At 52.4% G+C, this 21,599-nt stretch overlaps 1 protein-coding gene across 4 annotated transcripts in view; it reads left to right on the top strand.

Annotated features, from left to right (window-relative positions):
• ptprt (protein tyrosine phosphatase receptor type T) overlaps positions 1-21,599 on the top strand; it is a 78,212-nt gene continuing 56,613 nt past the window's right edge. For all 4 annotated transcript variants that reach the window (XM_061832027.1, XM_061832026.1, XM_061832025.1 and 1 more), the window contains exons 1-8: positions 1-299; positions 10,439-10,537; positions 14,144-14,304; positions 14,378-14,488; positions 16,151-16,232; positions 16,867-16,982; positions 17,291-17,465; positions 21,204-21,497. In XM_061832027.1, the coding sequence (XP_061688011.1) occupies positions 212-299; positions 10,439-10,537; positions 14,144-14,304; positions 14,378-14,488; positions 16,151-16,232; positions 16,867-16,982; positions 17,291-17,465; positions 21,204-21,497 (1,126 nt within the window). In that variant the 5' untranslated portion in view covers positions 1-211. The remainder of the gene's footprint in view (positions 300-10,438; positions 10,538-14,143; positions 14,305-14,377; positions 14,489-16,150; positions 16,233-16,866; positions 16,983-17,290; positions 17,466-21,203; positions 21,498-21,599) is intronic.

Raw genomic sequence — 21,599 nt, 5'->3', positions numbered from 1 at the left:
GTCAGTTCGCGCACGCGCCCCGCGCGCGGGGAACTTTTCGGCGTTTGCGGCAAATGTGACAAATTTGCTCAGCTGCATTTTTGTCTGACCTTTGTTGTTTTTTTTTTTTTTTGAGGGGGTGGGGAAGACGACTGCAAGGAGGCATGTGAGACAAGTTGAGGGAAAAGGATAACCCTCAAAAAAGAAGATAGAGAAAAAGAAGAAGAAGAAGATGGAGCCAGGTGGTCACGTGCTGCTTTGGCGCCTACTTTTCTTCTTTTTGGCGCCTTCGGGACGAGCTGTTGCGCAATTTTTCCCAGGTGAGCCCACCGAATATTCATCATTACCACGAATGATATTTTTCCCTCCTGCTGAAAGGTGTTGATGCTTTTATTGTCTAAATGTTGCCGTCCATATTTGGTCGGCTCGCTGCGCGGGTCCGGGTGCACCTTGCTGGCGGTGGGGGTCCCAGCCCCCCAGTAAAAAAAAAAAAAAAATACGTTAAAAAATGTGTGAGATGAATCTTGCACTTGCCACCCATCTCATTGGAAGGGAAAACCTTTATTTTTTTAAAAATGATCTGTCGACCTGTTTTGTGTGCGTAAACTTTCTTGTTGCTTTTCTGGAAGCTTCTGCTCGGTAGTCATCCCACGACCGCACGAGGCGCATGCAGCCCCCCCCCCCCCCAAAAAAAAAAAAAAACAAAACAAAACAAACAAACAAAAAAAAAAAAAACCAACCCTTCCTGCCCCGAAAGAAGATTGTGACACTTGTTTCCATTTTGCAGACACGCATGCGTCCCCATTTATTTATTGATCGATCGATCGATCGATCGATTGATTGATTGATTGGTCTTCCATTATTGTGAACGATCGCACGAAAAGGTTTTCTGTGCGCGGGCGCGTTTTAGGGGCTTTGGAGCAGTTGTTGCATCTGCAGTGCGCCTCTGCGTCGCTAGGGGGCGATAGTGGCCCACCGGAGCCCTCTCACGTTCAAAAGCTGAATTTTTTTCCCCCATTTTTCCCAATTGGAAGAATGCAAAATTAATGACTTCCTGTTGCTGTCTTGAGTCCAGCACGAAATATTCGACACTTGTTTCTTTCCTTCCTTTTTATTTTATTCGATTGTTGCGCGTGTGTGTAGTGGAGATGATGTGAATTGCGTTGCTGGCATCGTGTTTGATGAGTCTCGCAAATGTTTGACCGTAAATGACTTAATTGAACTTTGTCCTTTTTTTGAACGCGGATGATTTTTGCCAACGTGACAAAACTGAACATTCATCTCGTTTTTTTTCACCTCACCCTCTTGAAATGTTTGAATGGCAACATTTGGACCCAATTCTGTTTGATGGCATATTGACAATAATATGATTGATTTTTTTTTTTTTTTTTTCGTGTGAGGCAAACGACGGCCTTTTATTGGCGGCGGCTTCAAGGCTCCGTCCGATCTCGCCAAAGGACTGACAGATTTGCCGACAATTTGGTCTTTTCCTTTGAGTTCAGTGTGCAAATAATCTTTCGGGGGCATTTTTATGCTTTGATGTTGTGCTTTTTGTCTGCGTGTAAATGCGCTTGGAAAGCAAATTTGGAGAGTTCGACCTGGAATACGTTGCCACGTTATTTGCGTCTTGAATTCTTCTTGTGTCGTGGCATGCAAATTTTGGTGTCCTGTCCCAATTTTGTGTGCGTGTGTGTGTGGTCGGCCATTTTGAAAGGATATTTTGAAACCCCCCCCCCCCACGTTTCCGCTTTGCGATGTTTTGGCCGCCGTGGGAAGAAGACTTCCCGCCTGCCTCATGTTTTTGCGTGCGTCTTGCAGCCTTTTGAAGGGTTGGCTAACGGTGACGCGATGACGTGCGGGGGGGGGGGGGGGGGGGGGGGGGGCTGTAAAAATTGACCTTGAGAAGGTCGTCGACGGTGAGCTCAGGGAGGTCGCGGCTTCGGGGTCACAATTGCACTTAAGGAGATTCGACGGGCGCCGGCGTCGTCTCCTTGACGGTCGGGGAAGGAGGGAACGAGGATAATGGACGGCGGCGGCGGTGGAGAGGACGGACAAAGACGCGGCGACCCTGTCGGCGTTTTCGTCATCCGCCGCCTGCCACGTTTTTATTTGTTTATTTTGTTGGGGGGGGGGGGGGGGGCGGACGGACGACTTGTCCTCTTATTGGCTGAAAAAACGGCCCAAGTCGGCGCTCAGGCCTAAGCGATAAAAGTAGTATTTTGGCACCAGGTTGTGGCAGCTTGGTGCGAAGAAAAAAGCTTGGAGTAAGTTGAGGAGTTTCATTTAGGAAAAAGTTTGTGGCATTCTGCTGTCGAGGAACTACGGAATGGAGGAGCTTCATTTAGCCAAAAGTAGTGCTCGGCCGCCACGTCAAAGTGAATTGGGGCGCTTTATTTCGACAAAAAGTAGCGCTTTGCTGCCATCTGTGTCGGCGATGCGAATGCCAATTTGATCTCAGTTGCTTGAAGTGGGAAAAAAAAGAATTCAAATCAATCTCGTGACATCTTTGTGCCGAGAAATCACGTTCAAGTGAGCTGAGGAGCTTCATCTCGACGCGAGCGCTGCAATCTTGCGGACGAATGGCAAATGCGGATTTCGGCCAATCGGACGGCGCTGGTGTCGATTTCGATCCTTTGATCGGGACGTGAACCCGTTTTCGGCAGCCCGGGCGATAGGCGGGTCACGTTGGCCAATCATGGAGTCAAACCATTGGCCGCAGTCCCATTCACACGTGCGGGAGCAATTAGCGACCTGAAAACGACTCAAAGTTGCACGTCCGTCTGAAGTTTGCCAAACACCTTGAAGTGCATTTTTCCTTCTTTCAGGAAAGAAGTGATGGCAAGTTTGTCCTCCGCAAGCGTGAAACTTTTTTTTTTTGTGTCCAATCTTTCCTTTCAAGCGACGTTTGAAGGCCACGCCGGTCGCTTCCCGCGCTCGGCGCTGAAGTGCGCTCGCTCTCGTCCGCCGGCGGCAAATTGCGGGGCGCACTTAGCGCTCTGGGCGCCGCGATAATGGCAACGCAAAAGAGTGGCGAGCGCCGTCGGGAAGCTGGAGCGCGCGACCCTTTTTGGCGCCGACCAGTCAAGTCGTCGCAATTACGGAGGCGTCGAGTGACGACGTTCGCAACGCCGAGGCGGGAAAATGAAGCATTTGGCAGCTTTTATTTGCTACATTTCGGGACCCTTTTGGGACGTTTGAAGGTGATCGTTAGCATTTTCCAATATTTTCATATTCATGAACTTCCGCATTTTATCCATCCAAAATGAAGGCAACGCATATTTGACGCCGTCCGGATTCGCTCAAAGGCAGATCGGCCCCCAAAGAAGAAGACGGGCGTTCGCGAGCGGCGCCGTCGCTCGCCCTGACGCGGCAGCGCAAGACAAAAAACGGGCCTGTCGCAACATTGGCTTACAATAATAAGACATATTTCTAATTCTGGTTCTGATTCTGATGTGCCGTCCCGGATATCACCTCGTAAGTGAACGCTTAGGCCTACAAGACTCCCGTGTCATCACGTTCGCCGCGGACGCTAATGAGGCGCCGGTGTCAAACCGCGGAGACGCTCGTGTCGAGCTAACGAGACCCGAACCCTCCCGAGGGCCTGTTAACCTTTGCCGGGTGCGTTCCGGAGTGGGAAAATATTGTGCACTCAGCCCGCCGGGGGGGGGGGGGGGGGGGGGGGGGGGGCTTCGCTCATCCGTCACAACGACGCGCATAAAAAACAGCAAGTCGGCCATTTTGGTGTGGAGAAAGACGGAAAAGAGAGAAAAAAAAAAGAAATCATGTCAGGTCGCACAAAATAAGCTCCGAGGGGGCCGCGGCCAAAAAAATCATCCGCTCCGGTGGCGCCGCCATTGACACACAGGTCAAAAGGTCGTGCGATGCGTTGTTCCTTTTCCATTAACAGCGGCAGACCTGACCAATCGATCGGCGCCTCCCTCGCGCGCACGCTCTTCTCACTTGCGGTTTTTCTTTTTGTTTTTTTGCCGGACTTCACTCTCAGGCCGATTTGATCTTGGCAAACGTTACTTTTGCGAGTCGGCTTTGGAGATCCAGGATTCCAGACAGGCGTTCACGTTGGACTTTGAAATCTGGATTTGAGTTTCTGCAGAGCCGCAAAGGGACTCGGCCATTTTCCTTTGGAGCCGCTTCCGAGGCCGAGAGCCCGACTTGCTTTCAAATCCAGACCCGGGCTTCCATCCCGAACCCCCGTTTGCGACCCAAATCCAAGTTCGAAAGCCGTCCCCTGACTTGAACCCTGAAAACGGATCGCAGGTCCTGTCTTGAAACCACAATTCGATACCGTCGCCTGTGCCTAAGACCTCGACCCAGACGGGAAACCTGCAAGGCCGAACTTGAATCCTCGACCCGGACAAATTTGCAGCAGTGCACTTGATTGAATTTGAAATTCATCTTCACAGATATGTTTTTTTTTTTTTTTTTTTTTTTCCTGGGCCCGATTGTGAGCAGAGTAAATCGAGACTAAATGTTTGTGGCTGATTTAAAAAAAAAAAAAAAATATATATATATATTATCTGATATAAATTTTTTTAACCCTCCCAATGGCGGGAAGGAAAGACTGCATCAAGCGAAGACCAGAATCAGAACGTTGAGCCCGATCCCGGCGTTGACCCTAAACGATGCGCTAACCATAAAAAGAAGCCCAAGATAGCTCAGGCACGCTCGTTAGCACATTAGCATGCTTGGCTGCTAACGAGCTAATGAGGGCGAGCGCAGCTGCAAGACGACGTGCGCGCTCTTTTCCAGCAACGCACGAGCGCAGCGTTTAGTCCCGACTCGCTGAGTTCGCAATCTGGGCCGCGAGGAGGAGGGTCGCGAGCCCGGGTCAGGCTTGCGGTTTCAAGCTTGGAAGGAAGGGGAAGAAGCTTTCAAATTGGGTTTTTGAGACCGTTTCAAATTGGAGATTCCATTTTAAAAGATGGATTTGGGTTCGGAAGCCCAACGAACTTCTCAAACCTGCGTTCGACTCGGCCACAACTGGCCCGGGGGCCCGCCTGAAGGGAACCGAGCTTCGTGCGCCACCTGGGCAAAAATAGTCGCTCGTTCTTTGCTGGAGCTTCCGTCAGAACTTGCCACTTTTGAAGGGAAATTCAACGCTGCAATTTTGCTCTCCCGGCGGTGGACAACCGGTGAGTGGTGAGCTTGCGGGTTCAAATCCCTGCCGGGCAGGTGCGGCATTTGGCCCGCCCTCTCCGGCGCCCGCGTGGCTTTCCTCACGGGTCCCAAAACGGGCGCGCCGGCCCCGTTGAAAATTCAAAGTCGCTCGTGTGTGCGACCAGTTCGGGGTGCCCGAGGATGGCTGGCACGCGGGAGGGACGGGATTGCGATGAATCGGAAGAAAACGTCACCTTCAGATTCTGCTTCCAGACGACGGGACGACGCACGTTTCGCTCAGCGGGTCGACTCGGCATTTTTTTTTTTTTTCCCCCGTGTGGGTAACGCGCGTGCCAAGCCGACGCGTCCTCGGGCTTTCACGAGCGGCGGTTCTGACCCGAGCCGTCGCGCTCCGTCGAGGAGATGACAGGCGGGTCCGCGAACGTCGCCCGAGTTGAGGCGGAAAAAAAAAAAAAAAAGTCCTCGAGGTGTTTGCTTGCGTCTTTGCGTGTGCCTGTGCGTTCCACTCCAGTACTTGGGTCGGAGCGAGGCCTGAGACCCAAAAACAAAACAAAAAAAAGGGAGTGAAAGCACAGGAAACTGAACAAACGAGAAAAAAAAAAAAGTCCGATTTGCCTTAAAAGCGCGTTGCCACCTTTTCTGAGCCGCTCATCCTCACAAGGGAGCCAATCCCGGCTCCGGCCTCGACTAAGCGGTGGGGATCGGGACCCCGGTCTTCACAACCGCGAGGCCCAATTTGAACACGGCACTCGCTCGCCGTTCACCTTTCCTCTCCGTGGTGACCTCCGCAGAGTTCTACGGACCCGAACTCACGTTGTGGCGTCCACGTACCCCCTTGAACTCGTCCGGCTTTTCTCTCGCCCATATCGACGTGACGGGCTGAGATTCTTCGCCCGGTCTTCATCGTCTACTCCAAAACTGTGCTGAGCTCGAATCCAAGGCGACGCCGCATCGCCCTCTACTGGCCTCTGTCAAAGTCGGCCAAAACCCTCTTTTGGCACATTTTCTCTGTCCTCATGAAAAAAAAAAAACCAAAAAAACCCACAACCACTGGAAATAGTTCATGGTAAAAATCAACATGAGGGAGAGAGCGTCCCCCCCCCCCCCCCACGCCCCAGGTGATCGCGTGGGTCTCGGGTCAGCGACGGGCTAGCCGGGGCGAACGGACAGGAAGTAGGCCAGTGACACAAATGAAATGTGCCCAGTTTTGAAAGGTGCGTGCACCTGTCTGAAAGTATAAATATAAAACACACACACAAACACACACGCCCTCGGCCATAACTGTCCTTGCACTCGCTCTCTCTCTCGCCCTCTCTCGCAACGCGCAACAACAAACGCTCTGACCCGACCCGCTCGGCTGAAAAGAGAAAGACGCTCACAGTTGCTACATTTTCCACTGACAATAAGGAATACAAGTGTGCGAGTATGTCTGGTTACATGTGCTGCTGCGCCCGTTGTTGCTTATAACACTGCTAATTGTTAGCCTTATCTATGGGCTTTGCCATTGTGTGTTAGCATTGAGCTAGTTGTGTGAAACGCGCCCATTGAGAGAGTGTTTGCTTCCCTTGCTCGCACGTTGAGGTATCGAGTAAACCTCAGCTGGGATTGGCAACAGGCAGCTGGTCACTCTTATCTCAAGGCCGAAAGTCGCTTTCAGGAGAGCGGACGCTGTTGATTTTGTTCAATGTTGTGGGCGGGGCCCCATCATGACGTCGCTGTGATGCTACCAATACTTTGTTGCTTGGTTACGCGACGATAAACGCCTCATTTCCAGCGAAATATTGATCAGCTCTTTCTTCTTTTACTTTTGTGCTCTTTTCTCCTCCCGATGAGCTCACCAAAAAGCCCAGCCCGTAAAAACGAGCCTTTTCCTATTCGAGGCCGCTTAAAAATGATGAATGGATCCACAAAATAAAAGCTCCAAGCCGTAAAATGTGTCAGCTGGAGATGATTAGCGTGTGTTGCGCACGCACACGCCAGTTGCTCGGGGATGTATTTGAGAACAAAAAAAAAGAAAAAAAAAAAAAAAAAAAAAAAGCACCTCCATTGAGTGCTGCGAGTCTTTGCATACGCGCATTTCGAAAACACGTTTCGAGCACCTCGCCCCAAAAATCCTTCTTGCTTCTTCTTCTTGCTGCAAATAATTTTTGAATCGGTCGTGTTAACCCAAATGAATGACCACGCAGGGAAAAAAATTGTTTTGTCAAATTGCCATCAAAAGCCACTTCTTTTCCTCTCACGTTTATTTTATTTTATTTTTTTTTTTCAAAAGTGTCAGAAAATTCACTTCCTGTTTTAAAAAAAAAAGGTTCCTGCCACGGCGCGCTGGACACTCAAGCGGGGGATCTCGTTCTGGCCGAGTCGCAGAGAAGCTTCCGGAATCCCTCAAAATCCAAACGGAAATGGGCGGGATTATGGCAGGACGGCCTTGTTGGAAGGAAGGAGAAATTGCACATTTGCAACACACAGCATGCAGGGACCAAAAAAAAAAAAATAAAAAAAATTAGGCCACGACTTCGCAGTGATGACTTTTCACTTTGCCATAAACATCAAATCGCTCGGCTTTTTCGGACTCTGTCGATTGTGTCGAACTTTGTTTTTTTGGGGGGGGGGGGGCGAAGTCCGATTTGTACGTTGCAACTCGCGCACGCGAGCCAGTTTATCGGATTAGTAATAAATAGCGTTTGTATGTTGTCCTCGTGGCTCCCCACCGGTTGCGTGCGCGACTATTTTCCTCCCAGCGCCGCGGGCTGTTTGTTAGCAGATATTAAATCAGCTGTCAGCGAGCACGCCGACGTCTTGAAATCTTGCCATTAAGCCGCTTCCGAGCATACGCTGACGTACGTGATCTAAGCGAGCGGTAAAGAGAAGAGTTTAGAGCGCCCGCCTGCCGCGGGCGTCATCCTCTCGTCTCGGCTCGTCGTTTCGGCGTTTGTGACTCGCCGCTTCGCGTCGCCGCGCGTTAGCCTAAGTTCACGTGAAGGCCGCTGATAGCTGCGCGGCCGCCGCGGGGTTAGCTAGTGTGCGCGCCCGCGCCGTTTTTCTTCCTGTGCGTGACTCCCGACTGAAAAGGAGGATCCATAAATTCACGTGAATATTCCTAACGAGCCCCCCCGGGGATGTGGCGGGCGGGGGCCACTGTTTGTGTGTGTGTGTGTGTGTGTGTGTGTGTGAGGCGTCATATTCAAACCACACACGGAACAAATATGGCGGCGCGTCCCCCAAAAGGTTCGGGTGGCAGATGCGCCAACTGCCTTCGGATTCTGCACTTTTCCTTCCATGCGTCGATATTGTGTGTTTGGTGTGTGTGACCACGATGAGATTTTGTGTGAGTGAGCGTGTGTGTCTGTTTCTTGTGCATTTTGTACAGTTGTCCAAACGTGGAAGCGTGCCCCCCCACCACCCCAACTGAATATTAATGTCGCTCCCGTTGATATCTTTGATCACTTTGGTTTTGTAGCTTCCTAACGAGATGAGCGAGGGCGCGTTAAATGCTAATTAGGCGCAAGGCTGTTTGTTTGTGAGTGGGTTTGTTTTTTATGTTCATGCCGGATTTATTTCAATATTTGCACACACACACACCACGTGCATACATTGTCATGAACATGCACTGCACCATACACACATGTAGCACACCTCCCTGTACACACGTACATATATAGTTCTGAGGACCCGGGTTCGATCCCCGCCCTCCCTGCGTGGAGTTTGCATGCTCTCCCCTTGCCTGCGTGGCTTTTCTGCAGGCGGGCACTCCGGTTTCCTCCAACATCAACAAAATATGAAACATGAATTGGACCCTCTAAATTGCCCCGTCGGTGTGATTGTGAGCGCGGCTCTTTGTCTCCATGTGCCCCGCGATTGGCCGGCGACCAGTTCAGGGCGTACCCGGCCTCCTGCCCGATGATAGCCGGGATCGGCTCCAAAGAAAATGGATGGATGGATCAAACACGAAACACGGATCGTAACTCGCGGGCCTCATCGGAAACCCGACCAACGGCGTCGAAAAGGAACCCCCGCCAAGTGTCTCGCCGGCGTACGGGCGTCCGGCAGTCGACGAACGCCGCCGGCGACAAACCACAAAGAAGACGAGGTGAGCGCTAATTGATTCCACAAAGAAATGCACGGCTTCTTTGCGAATTAAACGCAGCGCGGCGGAGCATACGGTTAATTAGCATCAAGTGGGGGGGTCGGTTCAGGGCGTACCCGGCCTCCTGCCCGATGATAGCCGGGATCGGCTCCAAAGAAAATGGATGGATGGATCAAACACGAAACACGAATCGTAACTCGCGGGCCTCATCGGAAACCCGACCAACGGCGTCGAAAAGGAACCCCCGCCAAGTGTCTCGCCGGCGTACGCGCGTCCGGCAGTCGACGAACGCCGCCGGCGACAAACCACAAAGAAGACGAGGTGAGCGCTAATTGATTCCACAAAGAAATGCACGGCTTCTTTGCGAATTAAACGCAGCACGGCGGAGCATACGGTTAATTAGCATCAAGTGGGGGGGTCGGTTCAGGGCGTACCCGGCCTCCTGCCCGATGATAGCCGGGATCGGCTCCAAAGAAAATGGATGGATGGATCAAACACGAAACACGAATCGTAACTCGCGGGCCTCATCGGAAACCCGACCAATGGCGTCGAAAAGGAACCCCCGCCAAGTGTCTCGCCGGCGTACGCGCGTCCGGCAGTCGACGAACGCCGCCGGCGACAAACCACAAAGAAGACGAGGTGAGCGCTAATTGATTCCACAAAGAAATGCACGGCTTCTTTGCGAATTAAACGCAGCGCGGCGGAGCATACGGTTAATTAGCATCAAGTGGGGGGGGGGGGGGTGTGCGAGCGACGAACGCCCCGGGTGAGCAGCAAAGGCTAATGTGGTGGAAAATTCAGAGGAAAAGTAGCGTAATGGAGCCGAATAATCGCGTTGAAGCTTTTTCCGCTCGGGATCACAGCGCCCCCATGTGGAAGAAACTCCAGGCGCGCGTCCTCCTCAACGGGTCCACGCCAATAAACCCTTCTGTCCATCTTCTTCACTACCGATGACGCTCAATAGGGTCCAGATGTGGGCACATCTCGGACCGATCGCCGGCCAATCGCAGGGCGCGAAAACACACACGACCCAAGAAGCATTCACACCTCTTTAGAACCTTCAGCCGACCCGGCTCGCATCTTTCGGGGTTGTGAGAAGAAGGCAGAGGACGCACGCAGGCGAGGCCTCACAAATTTGAGGCGGGCGTGCGACGCAAAATGTCACAAAAGTGTCCCAATGTCCCTTTTATTTTGAAAGTCTTCCTCGGGGTTGACGTTTCCTGCGGTGCGTTTCAGGCGGCTGCGACTTCGAGGACTCGTACGGCAGCTGCGGCTTCGGCGTCTCCCTGGGCGGCGCCGGCTTCACCTGGGAGCAGGACCGCGTCCCCCACGCAGGTACGACGCCAAGTCAGAGGCTTCAAACCCCTTTTGTGGGTCGGACCACAATTTGGCCTTCATTTGGATTTGAATTTCTCGTTATCTTGAAAGCATAAATGGAACTTTGCTGGTGTCGGGGCCCAATTGGAACTCTTAACCTCGACTGAAATTCTTGACGAGGAGACGGCTCCTCTTATTTTCTCGATACGGACTTTTTGTGTGCTTGAATTGTCATAAAGCAAATGGCGCCCCGGTGTTCATTTCCATCGTGGCAATTTGGTTTTGCCTTTCAATATTTGCCAAAAGATGTGTTTTTGCTTGATATGCCGCCAGAGAAAACGGCTTGCATCGGGTCGTCCGTCTCCGTTTCTGGGTATTTTCTTCTATATTCATATTTTTTCTTCTTGTGCTCCGCGGGCTTCGACATGTCAGCCTTTGCCGTAGATCAAATGTTGTTGTTTTTAGCACGGGTGCAGTGGGGGGGGCGTCTTTGTCAAGACACCGGCGCGGCGCTTCCCTTCGTCAGCTTTCAGCGAGACCCGAACGAACGAAGAGTTCTTGACAGACTCGTGTGGTGTTCGGCGGCGCCTTTGGAAAACGCCGTCAGTCGAACGCTTTGAGGGCCGCGCCGCGGTGCGCTCGTCGGGCACGTCGAGCGGAAGTGGCGCAGCCGGAGAGTCGTCGCTTCGCCGGGCCGCGAACGCAAACGCAAGTTTCCGGAAACATCGGCGACAAAAGCAACATGCGGGAGATCTCATCTTGAGCAAAGTCTTCAACGAACGAACTCAACCTGCTTGCTTTGGGCCTTGATAGTCGTCCCCATAAATAACGTTTGCACTAACCTCACGTAAAGTTTCAAATGAATTTCAACAGTCTTGAAATGAACAACGATAACGTACGCGTGGTTATGAACAGAAATAGAAACGCAAAACAACATCTAAGACAATTTAGGCGTCATGAAATGAACACTTAGACACAAGATTATGAACCTTATCTGAAGCCTCTTTCGAGTTCAAACTTGTGTTCACGTTCATTGGAAGTTTGGCCAGTTCACTTTTGGATCATTTCAGACCCCAAAAGTCAGAAACCCGTCAAGCGTACGAGATCATTCGTGCATTTGCGACATTTTCACCTTCTCGACATATTTGCGAGCGTGAGAGAGACAAGTGCTGGCAGACTTTCGAAACAAACCAACAAACAAGCAAAGCAGCCATCGATGGGGAGTTGGGGGGGGGGCAATGAAGGAGCGTTTTTAAGAGGCGGCCTCTGGACAAACGACTCCCCTTTGGCCGTCTCCGCAAAGACCGTTTTTTTTTTTTTGTTTGTTTGTCTTCGGCTCCCTTCTTCATTTTGCGGTTAGCGGGTCAGACGTCGTCACGGACACCGCCGGGGCGGGGCCCACTCGCCCGCCCCCCCTTATCGAGGCTCGGCATATTCCGTGTTCGTGCATTATTTCTCCATTTTCAATTCCGTTGAACTGAGCTGCTTTTTACCGCATTCAATTCGAGGGCGTCGTCGAGATGTCGGCTAGCGTTTAGCACTAGCACCCGTGATGGCCTTTTCGCTTATTTTTCTGAGGCAAGTGCTCCAATTCTGTTTTTTTTTTTGTGGTGTTGTTGTTATTTCGAAGGCAAAATGTCAAATTTTGTTGCGTCAGGCCGCTGAAGGTGTTTTTTTTTTTCTGTCTCGTCTGCCGACAGCCGGCACCGAAACGCATAAATTATCCACGCGCCGTGTTTCCATCACATGGCTTGCGCGACAAGCACAAAGTGAGAACGTCGCCGCCGAGTCCCGCGGCTTTTAAAGAGACGTTTTGCATCTCAGAAGAAGGCGAACGTCAGGAAAAAGAAGAATGCGTCGCTCACTCGCTGTTTTTTTTTTTTTTTTGACGCTGGAGTTGGAAAGAATCCACAAATGTTGCTAAACTTTGCCGAGTTTGAGCGCTTCCTTCAAAGACTTTTTTTTTTTTTTTTTTTTTTTTGACGTGTTCGGCCCGTAGGAGAGACGGCGGCCGGACCTCCGCTTCCCTTTGGGTCATCTGCGGTCCTTGAGACGTTTTCTTCGCTCTTGTGGTGATTGACGCGTCCTCCCAATTTCACCTTGCGCCGAGGCTCCTTTTTTTTTTTGTCGGTCTCGGTGCGAAATGGCGACCTTGAAACCAAAATGGCCGACTTCCCGTTCAATTCCGGGCATTCGGTCCCATTCCATATTGATGGCTGGCATCATTTGTCAGCGGCAGATTATTTCTTTTTTTTGATGCCATCTTTTCCCTTCAATTGCAAAAAGGCGGGACTGAATGCTAATTGGCCCCTTCAATCCAAAATGGCCGCCTCGGGCGGGCCTCCTTGCCACTTTCTCAGAAGACGTCAATCGATTGATTCAACTGGCGTGATGGGCGACCTTTTTTTCCCAAAGGTTCCGGGCGGGGGGCGCTACTGAGCGACTCCTGGCTGAATGTTTTTTATTTATTTTTATTTTTTATGATTGTTTACGGCTCTTTTATTGCGGTTGATTTCATTTCATAATCAGTCTTTCCCTTCTCTCAGTGATTGAGGATCCGCCGCGTCCGGCCCAGCGCGCAAATCCGGCGGCGCTCCAGACGGCGGACTCGTGTCGTAAAACACCTTGACGGCCAGATGGTTTTTTTTTATGTGTGTGTGTGTGTGTGTGTGTGTGTGGTGGTGGGGGGGGCAGTACACAAACACCAGTAGCGCGCTGCCGCTGGCGCCGGCGCACCGCAATGACGGCGATCCTGAACCGAGACAAAAATCGAACCTCTGGCCTCGCTTCATGTTGGCTTTCCAATGCAAAGAATCACATACAAAATTTGTGCGTTTTGTACCATTCGCTCGGCTGACTTTGCTGGGGTCAGCGTGGGTTCGGTTTCCCCCTCAGCGATGGCGCGAACGGGCCCGACGCAGTTGTAAAGTCGTGAATTGTGTCCCCAAAAATTACAAAAAAAGGAAGTACAGGACAGTCAAGAAGAGCAATGATTTAGCAAATAACTCAAGCAGTACATCCACCCATCTTCTTAGCTGCTTATCCTCACTAGGGTAGGGAGTGCTGTCAACGGGCAGGAGGCGGGGCATACCCCGAACTGGTCGCCGGCCAATCGCAGGACACATCGAGACAAACAATTGCAGTCACAATCACACTTTTTTTTTGGGGGGGGGGGGGCAATTTTTAATGTTGCATGCTTTTGGGACGTGGCGAGAAAGAGGAGTGCGCACCCGGAGAAAAGGCGCGCACGCACGGGGAGAACGTGTAAACTCTACACAGGATTTGAACCCGGGACCTCAGAACTGCGAGGCCAACGCTCTACAGCTGAGACAGTAGGAAATAATGAACACAAACGAAGTAGTCAAGCAATAATGAAAAGGCAAGCAAGAGTCTCAAGTTAAGCGCAGATGGAGACAGGATGACGTAAAGAAGAGAAAGGTGAAGTCTTTCCAAGCCGCTTATCCTCACAAAGGTGGCTGGAGCTAACTTTGGGCAAAAGGCGGTCGCCAGTCAGTCGCGGGGCAGGGCGCACACGTACAGCGACGGCGCCACTCAAAGCCACACTTGCCGTCGTCGCTCTTGACTTGTGTCCTGTGTGGTTTTTGTGTGCGTTGGCCGACGCAGGCGGCGTGATGGCGGTCAACGCGTCGGGTCGGACGTCGGGTCAGCGCGCGCACCTGGAAATGCCCAAACTGAAGGAAAACGACACCCACTGCGTCGACTTCCTGTACTCGGTGACCGGGCCGGACGGAGTCAGCCCGGGCGCCCTCAACGTCTACGTCAAGGTCGGTGGCGCCGACCCGGCGGCGGACGCCCGTCCGTCCGTCCGTCGCGCCCACTTGTGAACTTTTTGCCCAGGTGAACGGCGACGCCCAGAGCAACCCGGTGTGGAACGTCAGCGGCGCCGTCACCGACGGCTGGGTCAAGGCCGAGCTCGCCGTCTCCACCTTCTGGCCCAACTCCTACCAGGTCGCTCACGCGCACGCACGCACGCACATTCAGTACGCGTCACCTGTCGGATCTCCAGCCGTTCGGGTTTTGCTGGTGTCGGTCGTATCTCCCGCCGGCGTCTCGCAAACTTTCATCACTTTTCAGAAAGAAAAAAAAAAAAAAAAAAAAAAAAACCCTCGAAATGTGTCGTCTGGAGAGCGGGCCCATTTTCAACGTCGTGTAAAAAAAAAAATAAAAAAATAAAAAATAAAATTCCACTCAGCGGCAGCGCGGAGAATGTGAATGTGACGAGGGTGTCAAACTGGCGGCCCTGGGGCCAGGTCCGGCCCGCCACGTCAGTTTATGGGGCCCGCGAAAGTAAATTTGCTGTTTGTGTGTTCGGGTGTGCGATAGATTCACGATCTTTGAAAAAGGCCTTTATAAGCGTCTGATTTCAAAACTGCCGATAAGTCAATGTGTTGTCTATGCTGACTGAATGCACTGACAGCAGGGGTCACCAACGCGGCGCCCGCGGGCCAATGGTAGCCCGCGAGGACCAAATAAGGCGCCCGCGAGGTATGTTCTAAAAATGCCGCAAATTGTTACTATCATTTGTGCTTTGAATTCTGAATGTGACTTGCTTAGCTGTAATGTCATTTATTACAATAAATTCCAACAAAAATATTTGATGCACATGTAATGAACGGAGTGGAAAATTTGCCGCAAACAGGCCACGTAGCCCCTCCGTACGATCGGCGCTCACGGAGTAGCTCTCAGCCTCAAAAAGGTTGCTTGGGCCTGACTTGCGGGATATGAATGAGGTCATCTTTCATTGAAATGAGTTGGGAGTCGGCGCGGCCCCCCCGAGGAAATTGGCAGCCACAATGTGGCCCGCCACAAAAATGAGTCCAAACAAACAAACGTCCTCAATTTCAAAGACGTACTACGACATTTGACAAAGACAATCAAGAAAATGTGCCGTCTGATTTGGAGCACATCACATCGCCGCGGAGGAAAATTGCAACGCCACAACGCGGAAACACGCTTCACCTTCCGGGTTGGAAGTTGTTGCTATTCATCGGAGCGACGATGAGTGTTAAAGCGGGCGAGGAGGCGGCGTGGAAAAGCAAGAAGGGGACGACGGTGGGAGGAAGACCACCGACCGCCAAAACAGGAAGAGACGAGGAAGATGAGGACGAAGAATGAGAAATAAGGAGGAGGCCACAAAAATATTCACGTCCTTTCATCCACAGCCATTGGACCAATTCATCACAATTTTGCAACAGAGGGAACTGCGATGCGGCAGCCATTTTGGAAACAGTCCTTTCCCAGATTTCAAAGAAAACCGCGTCTGACTTTACGGCCTCTTCTGAGAACATTTTTGGGCTCGTTCGCGCCCAAACACGTGCAAATTGCGCAAGGAGCCTATTTGGAAGCGCCGCCGGCGTTTCTCGTTCTCCGCTCTCGTCGACGGATACCAAACGTCGGTCACGCGGTCAAAATGGCGTCGGCACGGGAGACATCATCGCAAATGAGAAAAGGATGAATTGCAATCATTATTAAAATGTTTTCTTTGCTGTTATTGATGTAAAAAGCCAGCTGATGAGAATGAAGAATAAACGCGATGGCGGTCATCTTTTCCTGACCCCCCCCCCCCCCCCCGCCTGTGGCCTTCATCGTCACCCTCCTCTTCCTCTCCAGGTCATATTTGAAGCGGTCTCAGCCCAGGGCCACGCGGGCGTCATCGCCGTCGACGACGTTCGAGTTCTGGCTCATCCCTGCCGTGAGTGACCGAGAGTGTGCGTGTGTGCGTGGCGACGACGACCCCTCCCGACCCGACCGACCCCCCCCCCCCCACCCCCCCTCCGCATTTCGAGGCTCGCGGACGGATTGCGCAGAGGCGAGAAGAAGGTCTCGCTCAGGGTCTTCATCGCTCAAATCGTCGTCGTCTCCAAGGTTGCGTCGGATTTCATGACGCGTGCGCACCTGCAATGTGCCTCTTTCATATTTATATGCATCTAATGTTCCATGACGTGGATGATATTTGACATTTTTACACTCGTCGTCACAATTCTCTTTATTGGCCGAGTATGTCAAAGATGCGGCCCCTCCGCTGGCGTCCCTCGTACGCGTCGAGTACCGCGGCCGACGGTCGGCCGGACCGGACGAGGAACCGGCCCCGTGCGTGTCTTCATATTTAATATTCAGTATGTGGCTGTGATGCATCACATTGACGCATTCCGTCTTGTCCCGTACGCCCCGAATGAAAGAAAATTGCCGCGAGCGTTTTGAAGGTCCAACAATGGAAGGCTGAGGCTTAGCTTAGCCTCGCCCTCAGCGACGACGTCGCGTCATTTTGCCATTGAGGTCGGACGCTAACAACGCTAAGACGCTTCGTGTGGCGTTTGCCCTTCCAGGAAAGGCGCCTCACTTCCTGCGCCTTCAGAACGTGGAGGTCAACGTGGGTCAGAACGCGTCCTTCCAGTGCACGGCGGGCGGCAAGTGGTCTCAGCGCGACAGACTCTGGCTGCAGGTCCGTACCGAGTAGTCGGCGACCGGTACAAAAGGCGTAGTCGAGAAGTAAGGTTGAAGGTAAACGCCGACGCGTCAGCGTAGTCCACCTCCGGGATTATAAATCAGGGCGCAACTAGAAAGCGAAGTAGTCCAAAGACGGACGCTTGCAGTTGTAGTCAAAAGCTGCGTCGGTAACGCTCATTGCAAAAAGGAGATTTCAGGCGGCAGGCAGATGGAAAGCTCATCAGCTAATGATGGAGGAGGGAGGGCGCCCCCTAGGCCTCGGGCTGGACAAACACGAAGGAGAATTCCTATCTTTGGCCTCAGCAGCGGAACGGACGCGACACGACGCCGATGGTGACGCGGGTGGTCAACCACCGGCGCTTCTCGTCCACCGTCAGCGTGGGCGACACGTCGCAGCGCAGCACCAGCCGCTACCGCTGCGTCATCCGCACCGACGGCGGCTCCGGCGTGTCCAACTACGCCGACCTCATCGTCAAAGGTAAGCGCCAGTCGCAAGACTGCGGCTGTCTCCTCCTCCCGCGCAGCCGTTTTCTGCTTTTGCACTCGACCTCATCTCAGGATAAACGCTGGACGAAAGACGGCGGACTTTTCCCCAGTACTTTGTCCGACGCCCGTCTTGAGCTTTTGCACCCTGAAGCGGAAGTTGAGAGCCGCGCAATTTGAGAGGATGCGCGTTTGTGTCGCGTTAACATCACGAGTTGTCATCAAGGCACGCAAACATTGCCCAGTCCGATAAGAAGACCGCCGTCCGTCTCCCGCCGCAGCTCAATAAAAGGCCGTGCGACTTATCGACGCGGCGCCGACTCGCTCTCGCCGATAATGCGCTTTCGCGGCCGCTGATGCAATTACCGGGTCGGCCGTGACGACGTCTCGCCCTCGCTCGCTAATGCCGAGCCTCCATCTTGAGACCCCCCCCGGGATGTGTCTTTTGCCCCCGAATGGCAGACTTCCTGTTTGTGCTTCTTATCAAAAAGGTTCTCAACCAACGTTCGTGTTGATGAGGAAAAATGGTGTCTCTGACCCCCCCCCACTCGATGTGTTTTTGCTTCAAAGCAACACGGCCGCCTTCTCGTTGAATTCTGGGACCTGGCGGCTTTCCAGCTAGCGCCCGACGCGTCCACCGCGGGCCGATTTTCTCAGAACTTCCGTCGGTGACACCGCTTAGCGCTCGGATCGGACTGCGAGGCAAAGTTGCTTTTCCCGATTGTGCGATGTCAGACTACGGCAATCGAATCTTGTATCGCGATTACAGCTCGCGATGCTACGTAGCCTAGCAAGCTAGCGCTAGCGGTTGTTTGTAAAGGTGCTGCCGACGCGAGCTGCCATTTCCAACATTTTGGGAGCCGAGGCAAAAAGTTGACAATTGAAAACTTCACGGCCCGCCAACGTCACAGAAGGAAGATGCGTTCGTTAGTGTACGACCTCCGGACACGGAAGGGAAGATCGGCCCCAAAAGTGCCGATTTTGCACCCCCACCGTGAGGTCGACGAACCAGGACGCTAAACCGCCATTTTTATTTGGCCCGGCACGGCCATCTGTGGAAAAATGGACGACGTTAGCGCGGAAGCGTCTTCTGGGCGCACGTTTGCCAGGAGTTGGGACTTGAAGCCTTTTGTCTGTTTGCGACGAGCCAAAGTGTGATTTCCATCTGTCAGCGCGAGCGTGCGAAGCTCAGGTGTCGCGAGCCGTGCGAGGTCCCGCCAGGGGAAATCAGCCACGATGTCATCAGATCAGTGAGCAATATTGCACACGTGTGTGTGCTGCCTTCAAGGCTTTTTGTGGATTTGTTTATGTGTGAGTGCGCGCACGTTGTCATCCCCGTGGCCACATTTGTGCTTTTTTTTTTTTCCCATGTTTGGCTTGACTTTGTGGGGGCAGCGTGCGTGAGTTGATTCTTGCTCGTCGGGCCTGCTGGGTGACGAAGTCAAATTGAGGTTCGTTAGGCTTTGGTGCACTCGAGCGCACGGGAGTCGCGTGTTCCGACCTGGCTCAAATACAGAGCGTCATCAAGTTCCACTTTTTCATTTTTAATTCATTTGAACTTGCCTTTTTGCCCCCCCCCTCCCCCCCTAAAAAAAAAAGCTCCCAAATCAGGAAAGGACCCTGAAGTGGACACTTGTTTTCAACTGTAATCGAGTACTTCCCCGATTCTTTTTTTTTTTTTCCTTTTGCGCTTCACCTCATTCGGGGCGAGGGGGGGGGGGTTGACTGCCTCCCCCCCCCCCCCCCCCCGTGTCTTTTTCTGGATCTGCTCATCATGAACGTGGCGTCTTGCGTATTTCATTTTACTAACCCAAAATGGCTGCCTTCCTGTTTCCTGTGGGTCACGCCCTCTGGAGACTTTATTATTATTTTTTTCAAATTTATTTTTGTGGCTCTTGCGCGTACATTTGAAGTTGCTCAGTCAAAGCGGCTTCGACTTTTCAAATATTTGCCGCGTGCAGCTCGAGCGCCGCCGCTTCGCTCGCGCGTGTGCGGCGCCGCCAGTCAAAACCGGCGCCAATGTGTGCGTCGCTTTGCCCGCGTACTGTACATCTTCTATATATTTTTCCACATCATAAAAATACAGAACAAAATCAATAAATGCGTGGAGCGGGCTCCGCAGGCCGCCCACACCGTCCGCGAGAAGCCCGCTCGACTGAATTTCTGCACCACTGGCGGAGGAGGCACGCGTCCGTATATGGACCAAATGTCTGACAATTAGAAATGTGGGAAAATAGTCGCCAAGAGGTTTCACATTGAAATGCTTGAAGAGGTTCATGCGCCAAAGATGTCTGAAGTGGATCATTTGTAATGCGGGGATGCGACAATTGTGCTCAGGGAAGGACGAGTTCAGCGATGTGTCAAATGTCTCCGTGCGATTGTAAATGTTGTCAACTGTGGGAATCATTCTGTCATGAAGTACTTTCAAGTGGGAATGACTGAACTTTTTCAGAAAATCTCTCGATTGAGTCCTCCTCAGATCAGCGGCGCGGCTGTAACATTAGCCGTTCCGCGCAGAGGATCAAGAATGTATGGCGGCGTGTCCCGCTACGTTGTCCGTCTACATGTTGCTGCTGCATCGTTAGCGTACCTCGAAGAGGGTTAAAGCGCCGCAGTAGAAATGCTCATCGGTGTTAGCTTTGGGACGCGCTAATCCTCGCCGGGCAGAACTTCGGGGATCTGAAAAACATCCGAAAGTCGCTGCCATGTTTCAAATCGGAATGTGAGAAAGGAGATTGAAAAAATGGAAAATGTCAAATGTCATCAACAAAGTTTTCTTGGGGAAGTTGAAAAAGTGGGAAGGTCAGCGTCCTTTGTCCTGCCACCTGGCGGCGCGCGTCGCCGAGCTCGCTCGTATCTGAAGGCGAGACGACGTTTCTGGCGTGCGGGACCGACAGCCGGCCCGCGCAACCGCATCCATAAATTGTATTCATAAATATTCCAAAGCGGCCCCGAGGGGAGCCAAATATTCGGGTCAGCGCGCCTTCTCCCAAAGTGTTCATGAAGCCGGTCGGTGTATAAATCTAAATGTAAGTAGAAATAGCAATAGGAATATATATCAATATGTTTGTGCGCCTGAGAGTCAAGTCGTAAAGCTGCCCAAAGCTTTTAGACGTTGACAGGCTGCTTTTCAACGGCCTGTCCGCAAAAGTGACAAATGGCTTTTCCAGCCAAACACTTTCACCACTTGCTTTTGATCAAGCCTTTCTTTTTAGTTTTTACGTTTTAGATATATATATATATATATTTCTTTTTTTTTTTTTTTTTTGCCCCTTTCACTTCACTTTAGCGTCACTTAGCATCGGGCTTTTGACGGACGGCTCAGCCGATCGGTTTTACCGGCGCGGTCGCGTCTCGGTACGCCCGAACGTCCGACGGCGCAGAACAAAGACGGCTGACTTTCTGCCACTTTTTTTTTTTTTTTTTTTTTGTGGGTCTGCTGACGACAAACGCGTTGAGATAAAGTTGTTGAGAATTCCGCAGGGCGCTACCACGTTGCGTCAAAACTTTGCTGCCGTGCGGCCACAAGCCGAGACGGCAGACTCGTTGTTCCGCCAAATGAAAAACGCGCCCGAGTGGGAACGGGTTTCCGCAGCTGAGTTTTACTGAGCTGAACCGAATTCCGACTCGCGAGAACGAAAACGAGAAGGAGCGCCGGACGCCGATCGGGACCGACGCGACGAGACTTTGCCGCTAATGACGTCTTTCTCGTGGCTTTCCTTGCGTTTGTCAGCCCCGCCCACCCCCATCGCCCCACCTGAGCTCCTGGCCGTGGGCGCCACCTATCTGTGGATCAAACCCAACGCCAACAGCATCATCGGCGACGGGCCCATCATCCTGAAGGAGGTGGAGTACCGCACCACTTCGGGCAACTGGGCCGAGACCCACGTGGTGGACGCGCCCACCTACAAGCTGTGGCACCTGGACCCCGACGTGGAGTACGAGATCAAGGTGCTGCTGTCCAGACCCGGCGAGGGGGGCACGGGACCTCCGGGACCGCCGCTGGTTACCAGAACCAAATGCGCAGGCAGGTGATCCGCTTCCCCGCGAGGTTTTTGTTGTTTTCTGTTGAATCCGGTCGGGGTGGGGGTAAAATGAAGCCAAACGCCGTGTTTGGGGGCGCGGGTCC

This window comes from Syngnathoides biaculeatus, chromosome 10, assembly GCF_019802595.1.
Source record: "Syngnathoides biaculeatus isolate LvHL_M chromosome 10, ASM1980259v1, whole genome shotgun sequence".
Lineage (NCBI taxonomy): Eukaryota > Metazoa > Chordata > Actinopteri > Syngnathiformes > Syngnathidae > Syngnathoides > Syngnathoides biaculeatus.
This window is presented reverse-complemented; position numbering and strand designations above follow the sequence as displayed.